Source organism: Saccopteryx leptura, chromosome 9, assembly GCF_036850995.1.
Source record: "Saccopteryx leptura isolate mSacLep1 chromosome 9, mSacLep1_pri_phased_curated, whole genome shotgun sequence".
In the NCBI taxonomy this organism is placed as follows: domain Eukaryota; kingdom Metazoa; phylum Chordata; class Mammalia; order Chiroptera; family Emballonuridae; genus Saccopteryx; species Saccopteryx leptura.
The window spans coordinates 10,628,078-10,649,119 of NC_089511.1; the positions used below are offsets into that span (position 1 = coordinate 10,628,078).

The following is a 21,042-nucleotide window of genomic DNA, read 5'->3' on the forward strand; positions in this document are numbered from 1 at the left end:
CTAGGCCCCGCCCCCAGGAAGGCACTTCCGGCGCAGCGGAATTCCGGGTGCTGAGGGCGGCTGCTGAGGGTGGCTGCTAGTGGCCCTGCGCTGTTGTTGTAGAAGAGGACTTATGAGTGCGGCTCCCCTGGTGGGCTACAGCAGCAGCGGCTCTGAGGATGAGGATGAGGCCGAGGCCGGCGCTCAGGCCGGGCCGGGGGCTGGATGCCGCCCTCGGTGAGGAGCGAAGTCTTTCTGGGCAGGGTGCGGGTTCACGCGAACCCCTGCTGAGAGCGGAGTGCAGGGGTGGAGATAGGGAGAGAGTGCGGGGAGGCTCGGCAGGGAAGGAGAGAGGGCACGGGGGGGGGGGTAAGGAGGTTCCAGGGGACACCCGTGCACAGAGCCCCAGAGCGCTCCCCTCCCCCGGCTAGATCAAGGTTAGGAGGCAAGAAACCTGGGTTCGGGTCAGCCCCGGCCGCTGGCTGACGCTATCTCCGGTAGCGATGGACCACGCTAGGTCTGTTTCCTCATTTAACACAGTTGCAGTAGTAGAAGCGAAAGCGTTGGAGAGTTTTTTCATTCACTCAAAAATACTCCTTGAGCACCCACTCTACACCTGGCTGGGACTGGGGACTCAGCAATGAACAAAACCCTCCAAGTCTCTTACTTCGGAGCCTCGGCTGTTAAGGGCCAGGCCTGGTGATTGACTGCCCAGCAGTATCTCAGCTGATCTCACAATAGCGCTATCAGGTAGAAGTATGCTTTACAGATAAGAAAACAGGTCCACAGAGGGCACATGACTGGTCCAAGACCACTGAGCTAGGAGCTGCTGCTCCAGGTCTGCCCCTTTAAGGATGGTGACCTCTGAACCATACATTGCTACCTGTTCAGTTCTTTGCCATGAGGACCATGCTCGCTGCTATCCTCTGCCTCTCAGAGACACAATACTGGGGAAGCTTTGTAGTTGTCTAGAGGTTGCTTGCAGCACCTGGTGGGAAATTGATGCAGAGTCACGCTGTACAAGGGCTTACAACTTTTGTTGGATATATAAAGGTAAAGAATATTTGGAGGATGCATGTCCTCGTTTTCTTTTTTTTTCTCTTGCAGTGGCCAGAGCTGCCTTCCCAGCCAGAGGCTGCCAGTACCAGACAGTGTGCTAAGCATGTTCCCAGGCGCCGAAGAGGGGCCTGAAGATGACAGTGCAAAACATGGGGGGCGGGTGCGTACCTTTCCCCATGAACGGGGCAACTGGGCCACCCATGTCTATGTACCATGTGAGTAACGTGAAAGGCAAGTGGCGGAGACGGGTAGGTGCCTCTTGATGAGAGAAAGCTGACTCCAACCGGCAGCAAGAAGCCAGAAACCTCTGAGATAGGGGGTGGGAAAGATCGACTCAGCACAGAGAGAACAAGGTTCAAGAATTAGGGATTTTTTTTTTTATCAATTTACTGTCAGTTTTCAAATCATTGCTTGGAATACTTTTTTATTAACCCTAAGTATAACATTCTCTCTGCCCTTGACAAGGGAGGGTTAGGGCAGAGTATCAAGGCCATCCCAGGGTGTAGCTGCCTCTGGCACTGGAAAATAAATGGTGCCTGACTCATGGTGGCACAGTAGATAAAGCATGGACCTGGAATGCTGAGGTCGCCGGTTCGAAACCCCAGGCTTGCCCGGTCAAGGCATATACAAGAGGCAACTACTACGAGCTGATGCTTCCCGCTCCTTTCCCTGCCTCCCTCTGTGTCCTTTCTCTAAAGTCAATAAAAATAAAATTTTTTTAAAAAGTGGAAAAAGCCTTTGCCTCCTGGGCTTTGTCACTCAGTCGTGCCACCCTGGCCCCCTCTTCTCTGTCCCCCTCCAGATGAAGCCAGAGAGGAGTTCCTGGACCTGCTGGATGACTTGCTGCCCCACGCCCAGACATACGTCCCCCGGCTGGTAAGGATGGAGGCCTTCCACCTCAGCCTGTCCCAGAGCGTGGTTCTGCGGCATCACTGGATCCTTCCTTTTGTGCAGGCTCTGAAAGACCGCATGGCCTCCCGCCACAGGTGAGTGCCGGTGCCCCCTCTGCCCCTCCTCTCCCTCCCCTCTGACGCCCCTCTCCCTGTCCCGAGCCACTGCAGGCATGCAGGTGTGGGTTGTAAACCCCCCCCCTGCCCCCGGCAAGCACTGAAAGGTTAGGACACCGAACATCTCCTGGAGCTGCCTGCTCTGCACCTCACTCATCCTGTGTGACCTAGGCCCGCTGCAGAAGCTCTGGAAGCTTTGAGTCCTTCTCTAGATGCAGGTCGTGAAATGGGGGTGGCTGTCACAGAGGGGACTCAGGAGAGTGAAATGACATCCTGACCTCAGCATGGCACTCGGCAAAGGATCTGAACTCGACCCCACTTCTGGTTTTGTCTGCCAACCTAGGGCATCTTTTTTTCCTTAACTATTCAATAGATCTTCTTCCTACCAGAAATGCCTTTCCTCCTAGACTTGGCCAGATCAAAGCCCTGCCCCCTCATTGCTCTCCCAGTGGGCGTCGCCCCCAGAACCCCTCATTCCCAGGGATCGTCCATCCCATGGCCGTTTACATCCTAGAGCGACTTCTCTCCGAATACCCCACACCTTTTTTCCAGGTGCTCTGCTCTCTGTAGGCATCAATTGGACGTACATTAAATGACTGAACAGGCCATAGAGAGCCCAGAAAGCCCCCTCTGAATCCTCTGATGTTAGTTGTAGAAGAGGCCTAAGAAGCCACCCAGGTGGTGGTTTATCTGCAGAACCCAGTCTTCAAGGGCGGTGTTACACAAAAGCCCAGATGTGTAGATATGTGTGAAACAGAAAACAGGTGTCTAGTCAGAGGGTCACCCCGCAGTTCATGGGGCCAGAGGCCCAGGATGTCCACCGAGCTACTCTGCCCACCTGGAGAGCTGCCGTTTAGTTTCGTCCCCTCCTCTGAGGCCAGAGGGGGGAAGGCTTTGCTCCTGTTCAGTCAGCCAGGGAATCAGAACTGAAACTCCTCTCTCTGCCTAATCCAGTCCCTGTGACTTTTTTGGGTTTTGGGGGGCCTTTTATTTTTTGTATTTTTCTGAAGTTAGAAGCGGGGAGGCAGTCAGAGATTCCCGCATGCACCCGACCGGGATCCACCTGGCATGCCCACCCGGGGGCAATGCTCTGCCCATCTGGAGCATTGCTCCATTGCAGCCGGAGCCATTCTAGCACCTGAGGCGGAGGCCATGGAGCCATCCTCAGTGCCCGAGCTATCTTTGCTCCAATGGAGCCTTGGCTGTGGGAGGGGAAGAGAGAGACAGAGAGGAAAGAGAAGGGGAGGGGTAGAGAAGCAGATGGGCACTTCTGTGTGCCCTGACCCGGAATCAAACCTAGGACTTCCACACGCCAGGCCAATGCTCTACCACTGAGCCAACTGGCCAGGACCCTTTTCGGGGTTTTTTTATTGTCACTACCAAATTTATTGATCCATATGTATATTAGTCAAGACTCCTTCGATCTCAGGTGCCAGAAACCCACCCCAATGTGGCCTAATGGCTGGGGTAACTAAGGTTCAGAGGTAGCCCTGGCTGCATGCATGAGTGGGTAGCATGGTCAGATGGTGTCAAGTGGCATCTGACTCTCACCATCTCTCAGCTGTGCCCCTAGCTGTGTTGGCTTCATCTTCACAATGGAAAAGGAGGCCACCAGTATCTCCTGGCTGCCCATCTACCAACCTGGAAGGACAGCTCTCTTTTCGAATAGCTTCCACACATGTCACACGGGAATGGCTTTGATTGGTCTGACTTGACTAACAGGCTCTCCAGAATTCCAGAAAGCTCAGAACCAAGTCAGAAAACTCACCCTTAAAATGCTGCTCTTCTAAAACATTTTCATTCCAAAATTAGAGTTCTCTAGAGAAACAGAACCACAGGCTGTAGATATAGAGACAAACAGAAACACGAGAAGATTTTATAGGCGTCGGCCCACACGGTTCCGAAGGTCAGGCGGTCCCACAATCTGCCGTCGCAAGCTGGAGAACCAAGGGGGTGCAGTGCAGGGGAGGACGGGCGTCTCGGCCCACCGTGCGGGGGAGGACGGGCGTCTCGGCCCTCCGTGCGGGGGAGGACGGGCGTCTCAGCCCCCCGTGCGGGGGAGGACGGGCGTCTCGGCCCTCCGTGTCTCGGCCCTCCGTGCGGGGGAGGACAGTGTCTCGGCCCTCTGTGCGGGGGAGGACGGGCGTCTCGGCCCTCCCTCCGCCTGTTCGCTCTGTCTCAGCCCTCCGTGCTGGAGGGGCAATCTGCTTGGCTCAGTCGAGCAATCCACATGCTATCCTCTTCCACGAACACCCTTGGACATAACGAGAGAGAATGTTTTACCAGCTGTCTGGGCATCCCTCAGCCAGGACAAGTTGACACACACAGTTAACCATCATAGTTGAGCGCACACCAAACATTCAGTATCCACTCCAGAGTGTCTGTCAGGCACCTTGCAGAACACTTCCTAGACTCTATGTGTAACCAAGCTCCTGCTGGTTCTTTTATCCATGACACTCTCCCCAGAAGCGATGCTTTGGGAGGCCGAAGGCTGATGGGGAAGTCAAAAGTTGACTGATTTGACGCGGATGCTAGGGTGTTGTGTTCCCTCAGATGGGATGCGACCTTGGCCTGGAGGCTATAAAGTGATCATTTCCTGTCATGGGATTTGCCAAGTTGGTCCACAAAGGGCAGCAAGCCAGTCCAGCCGGCGTCAAACCCTTGCCTGGCAGAAGCTGATGGTCCCTGTGTAATGGATTGACAGCAAGGACTTTGGAATCAGGCAGACAGGTTCAAACTGCGGCTCACCCAATTCAACCTCACCAAGTTTCAGTTTTCTTGTCTGGAAAATGGGCCTAATTATAATGCCTGGCACACAGGGAATGTTCTTGTCATTGCTTAGACTAGATCAGAATTGTCTTTTTTTTTTTTTTCAGAATTGTCTTTTTTAAAACTGCAAGGAACAAATTGGCCCTTAAGTGATCTATTATCACCTACTCGATGAGTAAGACTTTCTCAGTTCCCATCAGTAAATTGAGATAGTCTCCAATTATTTAATGAAATGAATAGCTATTAATAAAGTAAAATTTTTGCTAGCGTCTGGATGAAACTATGTGCTACTTGAACTGGTGATTATTTAACGTCTCATTCAGCTCGACTATTGTAGAGTTCATTTTACTTCTATGCAGTAAGTTGACATTACTAAGTGTGACATAAGCTGACTATATTTTCCAAGTGGTGTTTTATTTTTCCTTCTTTTTCAAGTTGAGAGGAAGGGAGACAGAGAGACAGACTCCCGCATGTGGCCTAACAAGGATCCACCTGGCAACCCCTATCTGGGGCCAGTGTTCTGCCCATCTGGGGCCATACTGCAACCGAGCAATTTTTAGCACCTGAGGTGGAAGCGGAGGCTCCACAAAGCCATCCTCAGCACCTGGGGCCAATGCGCTTGAACCAATCCAGCCATGGCTACGGGAGGGGAAGAGAGAGAGAGAAGAGGGGGAGGGATGGAGAAGCAGATGGGTGCTTCTCCTGTGTGCCCTGACCAGGAATCGAACCTAGGACATCCATATACCAGGACAATGAGCCAACCGGCCAGGGCCAGTATTTTTTAATATAAACTATTTTTTCTGATTTTTTTTTTTTCTTATACATCTTCTTGAAATGTGGTCTTTTCTTCTAAATTTCAGATTCTGCTTTACTGCCGACCGGGTAAAGATTTATACCAATCAAGAGAAAACCAGGTGGGTCTCCCCCTTGGCCCCGTCATTTCCAGAAAATTCTTTGAAGATTGAGGGGATGCTTTGCTCCTGGCCTTGTCTGTCGCCGTTTTTCATTTTGGGTTTTAACCAAATCTACGAGTCCACAGACAGTTGTTCCCAAACCTGAATCTTTCATTGAAAGAAAAAAACCGGGGAACATGGTGGGAGGGGCAGAGATAGAGGAAACACCTTGGTGTCGTGGGAAAAGCCTGCCTGAAAGAAACCATGGTTCCTGCCCAGCTCTGGCCCCAGCCTAACATTTAGCTCATATCTTGGCCCCTGTGACCTCCTGTTCCTGTGCCATCACATGCCTGTCCTAGATACATTCATCCTGGGGCCCTTGTGAGGCTCAAATGAGCCAGACAAGTTTCTGATGAACAGAGGAAGAAATCAGTATCACGGCTTCCAAGCGAGCCTCCCTGTGGTCCCGTCCCCGGGCTGCCTCCTCAGCGCCTCTGCAAGGGGGCCTCCCTCATGCACTCCCTCGCTCGGGGCTGCCCACCATCACTGAGCACCTCGAGTCAGCAGGGAGGGCGCACAGCCCCTGCCCTTGGGGGCTCCCCTTCTGCAGGGGAGGCAGATAACACACAAGATCGTTCATAACTATTACGTGACAGGATAGATAGTCCGGAGCACACGGCCCGGGAGGGCCCAGGAAGTGGCCAGGCAGGTGGCATTTGCTGGGGACCTAAGAAAGAGCTGCTGCAAGACTCTTTCAGCAGAGGACACAGCGAGCGAAGTGACGCTGAGGCAGGAGAGCTTGGCATGTCTGAGGAGGCCATGACGTGGAACCCCGGGCGGCTGGGAGGGGATGGGGGATGAGGTGGGCGGGGTTAGCTCACATGGGGCCTTCAAGGTCAAGGGAAGGGGTTTGGAAGCCACTGGAAGGACAGGAACAGAGGAGAGACACGCTCTGCTTCGTGCTGTAATGTCAGTCTGACTAGATCGTGTCCGTGTCTCGGGCCACAGAGTGGAGAGGCGGTGTAGGGAGCAGGGCAGACGCAGGGACAACAGGGCAGAGGCTGGTGTCGCTGTCCAGGTGAGGGGCCAGTGGCAGCCTGGATGAGGGTGATGGCAGCGGAAGAGCCAAGAAGTGGCCACATTCCCAAAACACTGGAGATAGAATCCGCCGGAATTACCAATGGGTGGGATCTGTGCGAAGTAAGGCAGAGACTCAAAGTAGATTCCTGGGTTCAGGGTGGGAACAGCTGGGTAAACAATAGCCCCGTGTTCTGTGGTGGGCGACACTGGTGGGAAGAGAATCAGAAGTTCTGCTTTGTGCCTGTTGGGTTTTGCTGCCTATTACCCCCCCACACACACACCAGGCGGAGGTGTCGCATACACAAGTGTATGTATTGCACAGAGAGGGCCCAGCGGCAGACAGAACTTGGGGAGCCGGGCACCTGGGAGATTTCAGGCAGGGCTGGGTGCGACCTGACGGCTGGGAGGGCGCAGATGGAGCAGACGAGAGGGCTGAGGTCGGAGCTCTGCCGGCCGAGGAGAGGGGGGAAAGGAGAGGGCCACAGAGGGGACAGCAAGGAGGCCAGAGGAGGGATCAGACCAGGACTGTGGGGGCAGGGGGGGGCGGGAGCCAGGAGAGGATTTCAGGGAGGGTGGCATCAGCTGTGTCAGATACCCCCGAGCAGCCAAGACAGGACAGAAGCGTGCACCGGGTTCCATAGCGCGGGGCTCGCGGGCAGCGTGAATAACCGCGGTTTCCGCTCAAGTGGGCTGAAGATGTGGGGTGAGGAGTTAGAGACAGTGAAGGTAGGCAACGCATCTAAAAGAAGTTTACTAGTGACCTGCCCAGGGGCCATGTGAGAAAGTGTGCACGGTCCAGTCTGCTCGGCTCTGTGTCACCCTCCCTGCCCAGGGGCCGCGTGAGAGAGTGTGCACGGTCCAGTCTGCTCGGCTCTGTCACCCTCCCTGCCCAGGGGCCCTGTGAGAGAGTGCGCACCATCCAGTCTGCTCGGCTCTGTGTCACCCTCCCTGCCCCTGCCCAGGGGCCGTGTGAGAGAGTGTGCACGGTCCAGTCTGCTCGGCTCTGTCACCCTCCCTGCCCAGGGGCCGTGTGAGAGAGTGCGCACCATCCAGTCTGCTCGGCTCTGTGTCACCCTCCCTGCCCCTGCCCAGGGGCCGTGTGAGAGAGTGTGCACGGTCCAGTCTGCTCGGCTCTGTGTCACCCTCCCTGCCCCGGGGCCGTGTGAGAGAGTGTACACGGTCCAGTCTGCTGGCTCTGTGTCACCCTCCCTGCCCAGGGGCCCTGTGAGAGAGTGTGCATGGTCCAGTCTGCTGGCTCTGTGTCACCCTCCCTACCCAGGGGCCGCGTGAGAGAGTGCGCACGGTCCAGTCTGCTCGGCTCTGTGTCACCCTCCCTGCCCAGGGGCCCTGTGAGAGAGTGTACACGGTCCAGTCTGCTGGCTCTGTGTCACCCTCCCTGCCCAGGGGCCCTGTGAGAGAGTGTGCATGGTCCAGTCTGCTGGCTCTGTGTCACCCTCCCTACCCAGGGGCCGCGTGAGAGAGTGTGCACGGTCCAGTCTGCTCGGCTCTGTGTCACCCTCCCTACCCAGGGGCCGCGTGAGAGAGTGCGCACGGTCCAGTCTGCTGGCTCTGTGTCACCCTCCCTGCCCAGGGGCCCTGTGAGAGAGTGTACACGGTCCAGTCTGCTGGCTCTGTGTCACCCTCCCTGCCCAGGGGCCCTGTGAGAGAGTGTACACGGTCCAGTCTGCTGGCTCTGTGTCACCCTCCCTGCCCAGGGGCCCTGTGAGAGAGTGTACACGGTCCAGTCTGCTCGGCTCTGTGTCACCCTCCCTGCCCCTGCCCAGGGGCCGTGTGAGAGAGTGTGCACGGTCCAGTCTGCTCAGCTCTGTGTCACCCTCCCTGCCCAGGGGCCGTGTGAGAGAGTGCGCATGGTCCAGTCTGCTCGGCTCTGCGTCACCCTCCCTGCCCCATCGCAGACGGCTGACATTCTCAGAGGCTCCATCTCACTCCCTTGGGTCCCCTCTTCTGTCTCCCGCAGGACCTTTGTTGGGCTCGAGGTCACCTCCGGGCATGCCCAGTTCCTGGACCTGGTTTCCGAGGTCGACAGAGTCATGGAGGAGTTTGACCTCACCACTTTCTACCAGGTAACAACAGGGCCCTCTCCTCTGCAGTGGCCCGTCTATAACTTGTGCACAACCAGCAAACTAAACAGCCCTCCAGAACTTCCCCAAGTGTGGTGTCCCAAATGCTGGCCTTCAGGGGACACATGCTGCCCCTGGGGGCTCGGCGGTCTGAGATGTGGTCAGATGCAGCCCACCCAAAGGCCAGCATTCCTTACACTTTCTTAGAATTCTTTTTTAGCCTGACCAGGCGGTGGCGCAGTGGATGGAGTGTCAGACTGGGATGCGGAGAACCCAGGTTCTAGACCAGGGGTCTCAAACTCGCGGCCGTGCGGCCCGCCCACCAATTTTGTGCAGCCCGCAGACTAATCAAACTTCGTGGATTAATCTGCGGGCCGCACAAAATTGGTGGGCGGGCCGCGAGTTTGAGACCCCTGTTCTAGACCCTGAGGTCACCAGCTTGAGCGCGGGCTCATCTGGTTTGAGCAAAGCTCACCAGCTTGGACCCAAGGTCGCTGGCTCGAGCAAGGGTTACTCCGTTTGCTGAAGGCCCGCGGTCAAGGCACATATGAGAAAGCAATCAATGAACAACTAAGGTGTTGCAAGGTGCAACAAAAAACTAATGATGGATGCTTCTCATCTCTCTGTTCCTGTCTGTCTGTCCCTGTCTATCCCTCTCTCTTGACTTTGTCTCTGTAAAAAAAAGAAAAAAAAAAGCTTTTTTATGTATCTTAAATACGCACAAGGTTTATACTATCTACTCCATATTGTTTTCGTGGTTATCTTTACTTTTAAGAAGCTGTTTTCCCCAGTATTTCTTAGTAAAATTGACGCCCCAAAGGGTGTAGCTTCGTGCACCTTCCTGCGCCTGCCCCATGCCCTCCAGGGTGACCGTACTCCAGGCTTCCAGGCTGACTATCAAGGCTTTAAAAGGCCATTGGTTTTCCTTGATACATTGTTTTTAAACCATGCTGAGATATATAAGTATGAATTTGAATGGAGACAGTTATTCATACTTTTAGATATTTTGGGGTTTTGTTCATCTTAAAAAGTATATCACCTGTTCAAATGTTTTAGATCAGACAACAGACTCTGACAGAGCCTGGGTTGTCGTCCACGTCCAGGGCTAATGACTCACTACAGTATGTGAAGGACAGCCTCTGAGGACAGGACTGTCTCAGCGGGGCTGCCGTAACAAAATACTGTGGACCGAGGGGCTTAAACACGACATGTTCTCACAATTCTGGAACCTTGAAGTCCAAGAGCAAGGTGTCGGCACAGTCAGTTTTGAGTGAGGACTCTCTTGCTTGTTGCTTGTAGACAGGTGTCTTCTCACTGTGCCCTCCCATGTGGAGAGAGAGGAAGCAGGCTCCCTGCTGTTTCTTCTTACAAAGGCACGAATTCCATCATGAGGGCCCCACCCTGGTGACCGACCTCATCTAAACCTAATCATCTCCCCAAGGCCCCACCTCCACGTGCCACCACTAGGGGTTACAGCTTCAGCGTATGAATCTGGGGGGGTGGGGTGGGGGCACAGTTCATTCCAGAGCAGAGACCAGTCCAAGGGTATCTCGTCTATCTGTAGCGGTGCTTGGGATCAATACTGACCAACACTGAGGGTCTCACCTCCCGTGGAGCAGGCTAGGGAGCCAGCAGGGATGCCATGACAACTCGGTCACAGCTCTGCTGTGAGTCTGGGCCTGCCCCGGCGCCTGGTGACCCCCTCCCCCCTGCTGTCCCCCCTGCAGGACCCTTCGTTCCACATCAGCCTGGCCTGGTGTGTGGGTGATGCTGGTCCCCAGCTGGAAGGGCGGTGCCTGAGGGAGCTGCAGGTGAGTCCCCAGCGCAGGCGCCAGACTGGTGGGGTGTTGGGAAGTGGGTGAGGAGCCGACTGGCCCCGGGGGTCGGGTGTGCACACCTGAGTCCCTGGGGAACCCCTGACAGGGCAGGGGAGCCCGGCACCTGCCCTTGCTCCGGACAGTGCAGCCCTGGGCTGGCAGCGGCCCCTGAGAGCTTATTCGCGCTACAGACGTGGAGGCCCAGCCCAGACCTAAGAAATCAGAACTGCGCTTTAACAAGATCCCCAAGGATTTGTGCACACGCTAGAATTTGAACAGCGCTGCCCTAGAGCGCTGATCCGAGAGGAGGCTGCGGGCCTTCCCTGGAGGCCTTGCCCCGTGCCCGCGGTCAGAGGCCGGGGCGCCCACAGGGGCCGGGCGGGTGTTAGAAATGAATGGAACATGCCAGATGTAAGGAGTGTCCGCCTTTATATCTTCCCACTTTCCCGCCGGCCCGCAGAGATGCCGATGCTCCTCCTCCTCCTCCTCCTCCTCCTCCTCCTCCTCCTCCTCGGGTCAGGGAGACGGGTGGGTGTTGCCGTGCGGGAATGCGGGTCTAGTGTTGCTGCCACTCCTGTTTTTTCCAGAGAAGCCAGACATCCAGATTTTTATGTATAATCTCCCTGTTTTCTAATGTTGGCAACCAATTTGTATTTTAAAAAAACAAAAACAAACCCCTTTGCAAGCCAAACAAAACATGCACGCTAGGTACAGCCAGCCCGTGGGCCACCATCACACAGCACCTGTGCTCCTGGCCCGATCCTGCTGGACGCGGCAGAGGGCCCTGGTTTGGGGCTCCCGCACGCCCAGTCCCGGTCCTCACCTTACTGGATTCTGTAACCCAGGGCTCTGAGCATCCATGTCCTCTGCAAAGGTGGGGTGACAGGCTCGACCTCACGAGACTGCAGAGCTGATGAGGTAACTAAGTGCAGGGCCTGCAGCCTCGGTGGCCCTGGGTCTCCCTTTAGCAGGGCCCAACCTCTGAAGGATTTCAGTAGGCGGGGCTTGTTTGCAGCACCTTCCGGTCCCTGCGTCCCCGGGAGTGACTTCTCTCTTCCGGCTCCTGGTTTAAGGACATTGTGGACCAGTTTGAAGACTCCGAGATGCTGCTGCGTGTGTACGCCGAGCAGGTCCGCTGCAAGTCTGGGAACAAGTTCTTCTCGATGCCTCTGAAGTGATGCCGGAAGCCCTCCTTGTCCCAGGAGTCGCTGCAGGCCAGGCAGAGGTGGAAGAGTCACTGGGAAGCCTGGTGGTCGCTGGGGTTGCTGGGGGCTGGTTCTCTCCTGGCCCTTTTGGGTTGCAGGTCCGGTGCTGCTGTGTTGTGGTCATTCCCAAAAATCACCAGTAGAGGGCAGACTGGACTCCCTAGTTCTAGATCTGTGGTTCTTACTGCCCCCCCCCCCCCCAATGGGGTCACCCAGTGAGCCCACTCAGACTCAGCCAGAATCCCCACTGTGGTCCCTCCAACACATGGCCCCTCCCCACACTCCCCTCTCTCCCATCCAGCTGTTTGCATTGCGATGCATTGGCCTCAGACCAGCATTTGTGAAACCATTGTACCCTGGCTCATCCCTGCTCAAGCCAGGACAGGAGGTGCTGTAAGCGGCCTGTCACCCTCCCTCTCTGAAGCTTGTCACTTTTACTTATTTATTTCCAGTCTGACCCCTTCCTGTGCCCACGGAGGCTGATTCAAGGCCAAGGTACAGGGTGCTAATTCGAGGTTCAGCATCAGTTTTCTCCATCTCTTCCTCCCACTCAGCCCGCCAGGTGCCTGGGGAGACGGGAGCAGATGTTCCGTTCTGGCCTCGCCGGTGGCGTTTAGCCAGGCCTCCAACGCTCTGTGACCTCTGGTTTCCCATCAACTTTCCCAAAGAGGCAGAGAGGTGCCTCCCCCCCAGCCTGGGGCTCGCTTTCTGAGGCCCCCAGCTGCCTGCTGTGACCTGCGGGGCCTCCTGAGGGGACATGGGCGGGGGGCGGAGACCCAGGGTTGCACAGGATTTTTATTCTTCAAGCCCTCACGAGAGCAAAGGACCAGTCCTTCCAGCTGCTGTCCAGATTTCTGGTGGTGGATGAAGAGAGATTTTTATGCTATACTTTTAAATTATGTTCAGCAAATAAAAATTACAGTTTTTATTTTGGGTTTTGTTTTGGACTGATATCCGACCAGGTAAAAAGACGGTTCTTCTCTACCCCACCTTCGACAATGTGCTTCAGTTTGGAGGGACCCTGGGTGTCTCTGTTATGACTTCTAACGTGGCCATGAGAGACATTCCCGTTGGGGGGCGGTCACCCAGCCTGCCAGGCTGCTCACCAGCGAGGTCGCACATACCACATCGAGCCCAGGGCTTGGCACGTGGCAGGTCACCACCCTATCCCTCAGCAGTGTGAGCAGACATTTAGACCTGCTACTAGGACTTCAGAGCCCTTTCTAGGACCTTCTCACCGCTCCTCCCAATAACCCCCCTGAAAGGTAAGCTGGGGAGAAATGATTATTCCGTGTGACAGAACAGGCCCAGTGACTAGCCTGAGACCGGGGGAGAAACCAGGTAAGGCCCCGCCTCTGCCCTAACCTCAGTCCTGCCCTGGTGAGGCCGAAAGGAAAGGTGGGGAATGGGCCGGTCACCCTGGCTCCTGCACCTCTGCTTTCTGGGGCCAGCTCCCAATCGCTGCACTCATCGTCCCAGGAAGTCACATTCTGTGCCTTGTTCCCAACCCCACCGCACTGATCTGCTGGTTCAACTCCAGTTGGTCAGCTGGTTCTGGCTTTTGAGGTCACACTGGAGATGGAGAAGCAGCAGCCAAGCATGCTTCCTGGCACGCAAGGGACACAGCAGTCCGGCTGTGCAGGCAGTGCTTACACGGACACCTGCTCTGTGCCAGGCCCAGAATGCAGCAGCTGGGTGAACCAGGCTCATCCGGGCCTCTCGGTGCGGGTTCTGTGGGCACAGACCACCCGACCTTCCTCAGCAGAGACAGCCTCCATCTTGGATGCGCGCTTTTCCCAGGAGTGGGCTGGGTGTGATGCAGCACCATCATCAACAAACCAGGACTGACCCATGGTGCCCCAGCGGAGGGGGGGATGTGGAGTGGATAGAATTACAGAGCGGCAACTTTGAGAAACGGGCCAAGATCAATAACCGGCTCCTCAATGGAGAATGGAAGGTGGTGATGGAGGAAGGAAGCGGGAGATTCACCGGGGGGAGGGGCGCGGGCCGGGCCAGGCGGCGGGGCCTTGGCGGGCGCCCAGACGCTGAGTGTGCCGCTGACGGTGCAGAAGCAGCCGGGGCTCTTCCTTAAGAGGCGATGTGCTCCGATGAGCCCCGGGGACAGGCAGGACCAGAGCAGAGATTAGAGCAGCTGGCCCCCCAGGCCGGCTGGCGCAGAGTGAAGACACGCTCTTGATGGGGATGTTATCACACCAGGGAGGGTGCAAAATCAACACATCTGGCCTCTCCGTGTCCTCAGATGTTCCCGGCAGGGCAGGGAGACGCTCATCCTCGGCCTGTTTGGCCCACATCCACCTGGCGCCCTCTGCTCTCCTCACGGCTCCCCAGACCACCCGAGCTCTGTTTCCAAGGAAGAGGGAAATTACCTCGGTTTGTTTGTTTACTCCTGTCTTGGTACCGGGAGCCTGAGCGGCCTGTGGGGGGCAGCCGGGGTGGGGGTTGGGGGCCCTGGGCCTGGTTCCAATCCACAGTGCCTTTCCTTGACTAAACCAGGGGCCTCAGCCCACTACCTGAGCCAGAACCTTCCTTTTACATATGAGAAAAACCCATAGGAGAAGTAACTTGCTCAAGATTGCACAGTAAATTAGCGCCGGGGCAGGACCCCGTGGCCGGCTTCTAATGCAGTCGTTTGGAGGACCCCTCCCGCCACATCAGGGTCTCAGCGGGAAAGTGTGCTATGAAAAGACTCCAAGGGGAAAAGGGTGAGGTAGGGGAGGGTCTAGCTGAAATGAGGTCGGTAACATGTGGGTCACGTTCAAAGCTGGCTGGCTTCTGAAGGGCTGGGATTCGTCTATCTCAGTCCCTCTGGTCCCTCTGGGCCTTGGGCACTGGCCAGACCCGGCAGAAACACAGATCCCGGTGATGGGTGAAGGTACAAACCCACCTTGGCCCCCGAGCTACCTGTAGGAGCCAGACCAATCACTGGGACCTGCAGGGTCTGGTCACAGGGACGCCATCTCCTTAGGACGCATAGGATTTACCCCAGGAGAGGAAGCTCCTACCACAAGGAAAACAGCGACCAAAGTAGCCTTCCCCTAAGCCTCCACGCACATGGCTCATGGTTCCTGGGCACCTCTCTTCACCAGGTAGCATCCTAAACGCAAACTTTTACAGAAACTGGCTGATTGGCAATAAACAGTGTGAAAGGTGGCAAGGTGCTCAGTTACACCGAGACAACCCCGCTGTCCATTTCTTTTTTTTTTTTTTTTTTACAGAGACAGAGTGAGAGTCAGAGAGAGGGATAGATAGGGACAGAGAGACAGGAACACAGAGAGATGAGAAGCATCAATCATCAGTTTTTCGTTGTGACACCTTAGTTTTCATTGATTGCTTTCTCATATGTGCCTTCACTGTGGGGCTATAGCAGACTGAGTGACCCCTTGCTCGAGCCACCTTGGGTCCAAGCTGGTGAGCTTTGCTCAAACCAGATGAGCCCACGCTCAAGCTGGCGACCTCGGGGTCTCGAACCTGAGTCCTCCGCATCCCAGTCTGACGCTCTATCCACTGCGCCCCCGCCTGGTCAGGCCCACTGTCCATTTCTGATGTCTACTATACATTTCCCAAAAGGAAATTTCAAAGCACAACATTTAGAAATCCATTTCCCAAAGGAGGGACCCCCGGAGAGAAAGTTTGCCAGTAGAAATGGAGGAAATTATGCCAACCTTCTCTCCCAACCCCGACTTCCTTTCCCTGAGGAGCCCTTGTCAGACACCAGGGAATGTCCCCCCGTGGCTGGTGCTGACCAAGGTTCTTTGTTTGACCAACTTTCGTCAGGCTCCCCTGAACTCTCCCCGCAACAGGGCCCATCCATGAACTTCCTTCTAGAACAGTGGTTCTCAACCTTTCTAATGCCGTGACCCCGCAATTCAGTTCCTCATGTTGCGATAACCCCAAACCAAAAAATAATTTTGGTGGCTACTTCATAACTGTAATTTTGCTACAGTTATGATTCGGAATGTAAATACCTGATATGCATTATGTATTTTCCGATGGCTTTAGGCGACCCCGCTGGGGTCGCGACCCACAGGTTGAGAACTGCTGTTAGAATCCAGTTTCACTTAGAATCCTGCTAAATCAAGCTAGTGAGAATTCCCCACCCTTGATGATCTTATCAAACTCCCTACCCCCCCCCCACTGCCTCCCACGGGATACCTGATCACCTGGCCTGCCTTCAGCCCAGCCCCCTCCAGACGCGAGGGCTCCTCTGAGTGCCTTTCCATTCCCCAAAGCCCCCCATTTGCCTCTCAGCTATAAATCCCCGCTTGTTCTGGTTGCATTTGGAATTGAACCCCATTCTATACCAGAATCTCTCCCCATTGCAATCGTTTTATGAGTAAAATCCATCGTTACCACTTAAACTTCTGTCCAGCTCTGGTTGTCCCTAACAATGTTTCAGTGCTGTGACTTGGGTCTGGACCCTAACCACCATCGGACCCTCAGATGAGACAACCGGTGAAACCTAGACCTGTGTCTCGGTCAGGTTACCCTCTTTACGATTCCCTAGTATCATTCACAGTCGGAAGGACTCAAGGGACTCCGCCCAATAATCCAAAATTTGTTAGACAAACACTTCTGGTCCTCACTTCTAGTCCTCACAATAAACCCCTTTTGGCTGTTAAAAACAACAACAACAACAAAAAAAAACAAACAAACAAAAAAAAAAACACCAAATAGGCAGGGATATGGGTTAGTCCAAAATCTGAGATCTATCAAAAAAATCATCAAATCTAGATTTGCCTTGGTACCTAATCCTGACACTATCCAGTCTGCTGTTCCTTCCAACACCCAACATTTCAGTCCTTGATTTGTGTTCCGCCTGGTATAAGACTCCCCTTCCTAAGAAATCCCAACACTCCTTTGCCTTCCCCTGGGATAACTGACAATACACCTGCGCTGGTATGCCCCCAGGGTGTACGGAGGCTCCTCCTACTTACTTCTTGCCCACCCTAAGTGCCAACTGGAGGGACTTAAAATTCCCAGGAGGCTTCGCTTTAATCCAGTATATGAATGACCTCTTTCTACAGTATGTTCTGACAGTTAAAACAACTCCTGTGGACACTGAATACCTTCATAAGCCACTACTAAGAAAGGGCCCTCGGGTGGCCAGAGACAAAATTCAACTGTTCTCTCTACGTGTCTGATATCTGGGTCATGATACTTCAGCTGCAGGTAAGCCTGTCTCCGCAGACAAAGCCTCTACAATTCGACATTCTCCTCTCCCCGGCAGTACGACAAAAGGTTTTGAGGTCTTGTGGAGTTGGACGGGAATACCTAATTTCTCTAGGATTGCCTTAGTCCTCAAGGCCATGACTGGGGAAGCACCCCCGGGCGCAGGAGTCTGGGACGCCCTATCCAACCACGCTTGCAAGGACATTAGGGGCTCTCTGTTTTCACCTCCTACCCCTGGACCTCCCAATCGCTCCCTTTTTTCTTGTTTGCGCATGAACGCGAGGGTCATGCCCTTGGGATGTTATCCCAGCAGCCTAATGGACACCAAAGGCTTCTGGGATATGACCATCTGGCCTTCGACCCCAGTAGCCATGGCGGCAACCACCAGGCTTGGTGGAGCTACTTCTGATTTAGTGTCAGGTCATCCGTTTGACACACGCGTTACTCAGGCCACACAGACCCCGTCGCTTTAATGAACGTGTGCGGCACTTTCCTGCGTCTCGCCTTACCTCCTGTGAAACCTTACTCCTCTCTCCTTCTCCCATCACCGGACATCACTGTCATATCCTTAACCCTGCCTTCCTTTACCCACTGATGGGACGCCCCACGATTGTGTCATTAACACCAGATTGTTATCCGGTCCCAGGCTAGCTTTATCAGAACCCCCCCACCACACACACACACACCAAGTTGACCTCACTCTTCAAGGCTCCTACCTACTGAAGAAGGACAGGGCCCTCCTGGCTGGACAAGCCATTACAGACCAACACAAGCTCCTAGAATTCGGAGCCCTGCCAAAGGTCAAACCAGCCCATGTAACCGAGCTCGCTGCTCTCTCTCGGGCTTACGTAAGCGCAGAGGAAAGGTTAACATTTCCGCTGAAACCCGCTGTGCCTTTGAGGCAGCACATGATTTGGGGATGTCATAGAAACACAGAGGATGCCTGACAGTGGCTGGTACCCCAGTCAAAAATGGGTCCCAAACAGCAGAACTTCTAAAGGCATTGTTATTACCCCGGCACGTTACTGCAGTTAAAACTGAGGGACAGAGCACAAAAAATTCAGATGAGGCTTGAAAAAAACAGATAGGCTGATAACTATGCTAAATTAGCAGCCTCTTCTACCACCCAAGAAATCCAAGCGGTTCCCGAGCCTTTGGACCGTGCCTTCTGCATTCTGCTTCGAGGCCTTAGACCCAGTGGGGTTAGTCACTTTCACTCGAGGGAGAAAAAGCACTAATTTAGAATGACTCCTAAGGAAATCAGAACAGAGACCCACATGGCCCAGCAACAGCTCCAGACTCAGAAAGAACTGGGTGGGGAAAGTTGAATGTCCAAGCCATTTACAGACGGACTTTGGAAACACCAAGATGGCCGCCTGGTAGCTACCATGTTTCTTTCTCGAGTCTGGGTACAGCTTACGCAACATGTGGGAAGGACAACATATGGGATTAGACAAACAGGAGTTAAGGTCCTTTGGCTTTTTTTTTTTTAATTTTTCCGTTGATCTGAGAGAAAGAAAGAAAGAAGGAAACATCAACTCGATGTTCCCCTTAGTTGTGCACGCATTGGTTGTTTCTCGTATGTGCCCTGAAAATTATCACGGGAAGGCCTATGGGGACGGCTTATTTGTCCTGGCTAGTGGGAGATTGTCCTAGTGACTAGCTGTTTGGGTAGCACGTACATCGTGATGATGCTACACAAAGGGATGGTTCACGTCCTGAGCAAGACGGAGCGGGACGGCACAAGATTTCATCACGCTACTCCGAACGACAGCAATTTAAAACATATGCATTGTTTTTCCATTTAATATTTTCAGACCACGATTGACCGCAGGTAACTGAAACCATGGAGAGCGGAATCATGGATAAGGGAGGACTACCGGGCTCATTGGTGATGCCATTCACCTTGTCCCTGGTTAACACCCCCACCCGCCTTGAACTGGTAACTCGCCAACGATGAGAAACCCAGCACGCTGTTCTCCATAACGGCCTGGCCCTCCTTGTGACCCTGGCTGCAGAAGGGGGCCCTTGCCCAGTGATCAGAAGCAACTGCTGCACCTTGTCCCTGCAGCCTACCTGATGTCTTTGCCTCAGTCATGATGCCTCAAGAGGTCAATGGAAAATGTGCACGTCACCGCCACCGCGCTCACACCACCGAGGAGGACAACAGGTCATGGACTTCTTCTGGTCCATCCCTGAAGGTCTACAAAGCTGGGCACAGAAGTCAATTCTGCCTCTAATCTTTGTCTTTCCATTTATCTTCAAAGTATCCTTCTCATTAAATGTCTGTGGGTCACATAGTACAGCAATTATCCTCTGTCACCAAGTCCCTACAGGTGGTTCCGCTGGTTCTAAAGGAATAAAGGCAATCAAGTGAGAAATGGACTTATATTGTTCAGAGCAAAAAGGAATGCCTGTCCTCAGGCGCTAGAATGGCTCTGATTGCGGCAGAGTGACGCCCCAAGATGGGCAGAGCATTGCCCCCTGGTGGGCATGCCGGGTGGATCCTGGTCGGGTGCATGCGGGAGTCTGTCTGGCTGCCTCCCTGTTTCCAGCTTCGGAAAAATACAAAAATAAAATAAAATAAAATAAAAAGAATTAAAAAAGAATGTCTGTTTTCCCCTTGAACAAGGGGAGGGGGACAAAGATTCTTTACTTGATCACACCTTAGCCTGGCTCCCCTGAACTCTCTCCTCAACAAGGCCATGTCTGTATGTCCTGTAGGATCTCGTTTTAGCAAGAAACCTGCCCAGTTTAGTGAGAATTCCCCACCCTTGACATCTGGGCGACCTCCAGAACCCCACTGCCCCAGCCCCCACCCCGGTGACACCTGGTCACCCTGCCTGTCATCAGCCCGAATCCCCCAGCCTTGATGTCCCCTTTCAGTCCTCTTCCAGCCACCAGTGCCCACCACCTGGCTCTCAGCTATAAACCTTCACTTATTATTGGTTGTATTGAGAATTGGGCCCAGTTTTGTACTGAGTCTCTCTTCCACTATTCCAACAGTTTTTATTTTTAATTGTTTTAGTTATTATTTTTTATTGATTATAGAAACAGAGGAAGGGAGAGAGAGAAACAGAAACTTGAATCCATTCCTGCAAGTGCCCTGACCGGGGATCAAACCCTCAACCTTTGCTGATGGGAATGACTCTCCAACTAACCGAGCCAACAGGTCAGGGCACAAGAGCTCTTTTTTTTTTTCTTTTTTCTTCTTTTTTTTTTTTTAATGAAATCTGTCTCTGCTGCTTTAACTTCTGTCTGTTCTCTTTAACAGGACTCCTTTTCTTTTTCACCTGGCAGGTGGGTGACCAGGTAAATTTCTAAAGCTCTGCCAGATTTCTGCCCATTTTAGGGAGGTGAGGCCAGTGGGGGAAGTTTCAGGAGAAACCTCCCTCTGGTAAGGACAGCTCCCGTTTCAGGGGCTGGGAGGTGGCAGAGGAGAGGGAAGGTCTCTGCCCTGCTGTCATGCTGGGCACGTCACATCCAGCCCCTGCCACCCATCTGTCTTCGGTTTGGGCACCGGGCCTCCTCACACTTTAGACCTCGGCCCCCCTACCTCCAGCCTTCTGCATCTACACCGATAGGAGCTCAAGCGGATCCTGGAATAGATTTGAACCCAGCACTTGAGCTCCCCGCGGCGGGAAGTTCTGCCTACCCGCCCAGCACCCTGGCAGGCCCAACGGTCACATTTCACTTGCACAAAATAGTGTCCTGGGCTCGGATGCCTAACGTGTGCTAGGCCAGGAACCGGAAGCACACGCAACCCACACCTGAGCCGCATGTTCCAGGTGACAACACGGAGGCTCAGGAAAGTTAAGTAACTTGAGCACGGCCAGGCCGCAGTTAAGTGGTGACGCAGGGCTTCGATCGTGTCCCCCCTGTGCCTGTGCTTGGTCACACTGCAGGCATGCACAACATACCCAACACCTCACTTTGCAACCGGGGAAAGTCACTTGAAGGAC

At 54.2% G+C, this 21,042-nt stretch overlaps 1 protein-coding gene across 2 annotated transcripts; it reads left to right on the forward strand.

The window, feature by feature from the left end:
• Position 1: 1 nt before the first annotated feature.
• USB1 (U6 snRNA biogenesis phosphodiesterase 1) lies at positions 2 to 12,818 on the forward strand. 2 transcript variants are annotated; one of them, XM_066349785.1, is made up of 7 exons: positions 2 to 216; positions 1,087 to 1,253; positions 1,841 to 2,024; positions 5,675 to 5,728; positions 8,766 to 8,871; positions 10,596 to 10,679; positions 10,877 to 11,141. In XM_066349785.1, exons 1-7 carry the CDS (start codon positions 113 to 115, stop codon positions 10,958 to 10,960), a joined length of 783 nt encoding a protein of 260 aa, XP_066205882.1. In that variant the 5' UTR covers positions 2 to 112; the 3' UTR covers positions 10,961 to 11,141. The 2 variants fall into 2 exon arrangements, with proteins under 2 accessions (XP_066205882.1, XP_066205881.1); XM_066349784.1 differs by lacking the exon at positions 10,877 to 11,141 and adding an exon at positions 11,759 to 12,818 and having other exon boundaries at positions 4 to 216.
• The last annotated feature ends 8,224 nt before the right edge of the window (positions 12,819 to 21,042 follow it).

What these genes read in the sequence shown, in the direction of transcription:
- USB1 (XM_066349784.1), top strand. Translation starts at nt 113, where the DNA reads ATGAGTGCGGCTCCCCTGGTGGGCTACAGCAGCAGCGGCTCTGAGGAT. An exon ending in CACCCATGTCTATGTACCAT is followed by an intron (nt 1,254 to 1,840) that starts GTGAGTAACGTG and finishes GTCCCCCTCCAG; the next exon opens with ATGAAGCCAGAGAGGAGTTC. An exon ending in ACCTCACCACTTTCTACCAG is followed by an intron (nt 8,872 to 10,595) that starts GTAACAACAGGG and finishes TCCCCCCTGCAG; the next exon opens with GACCCTTCGTTCCACATCAG.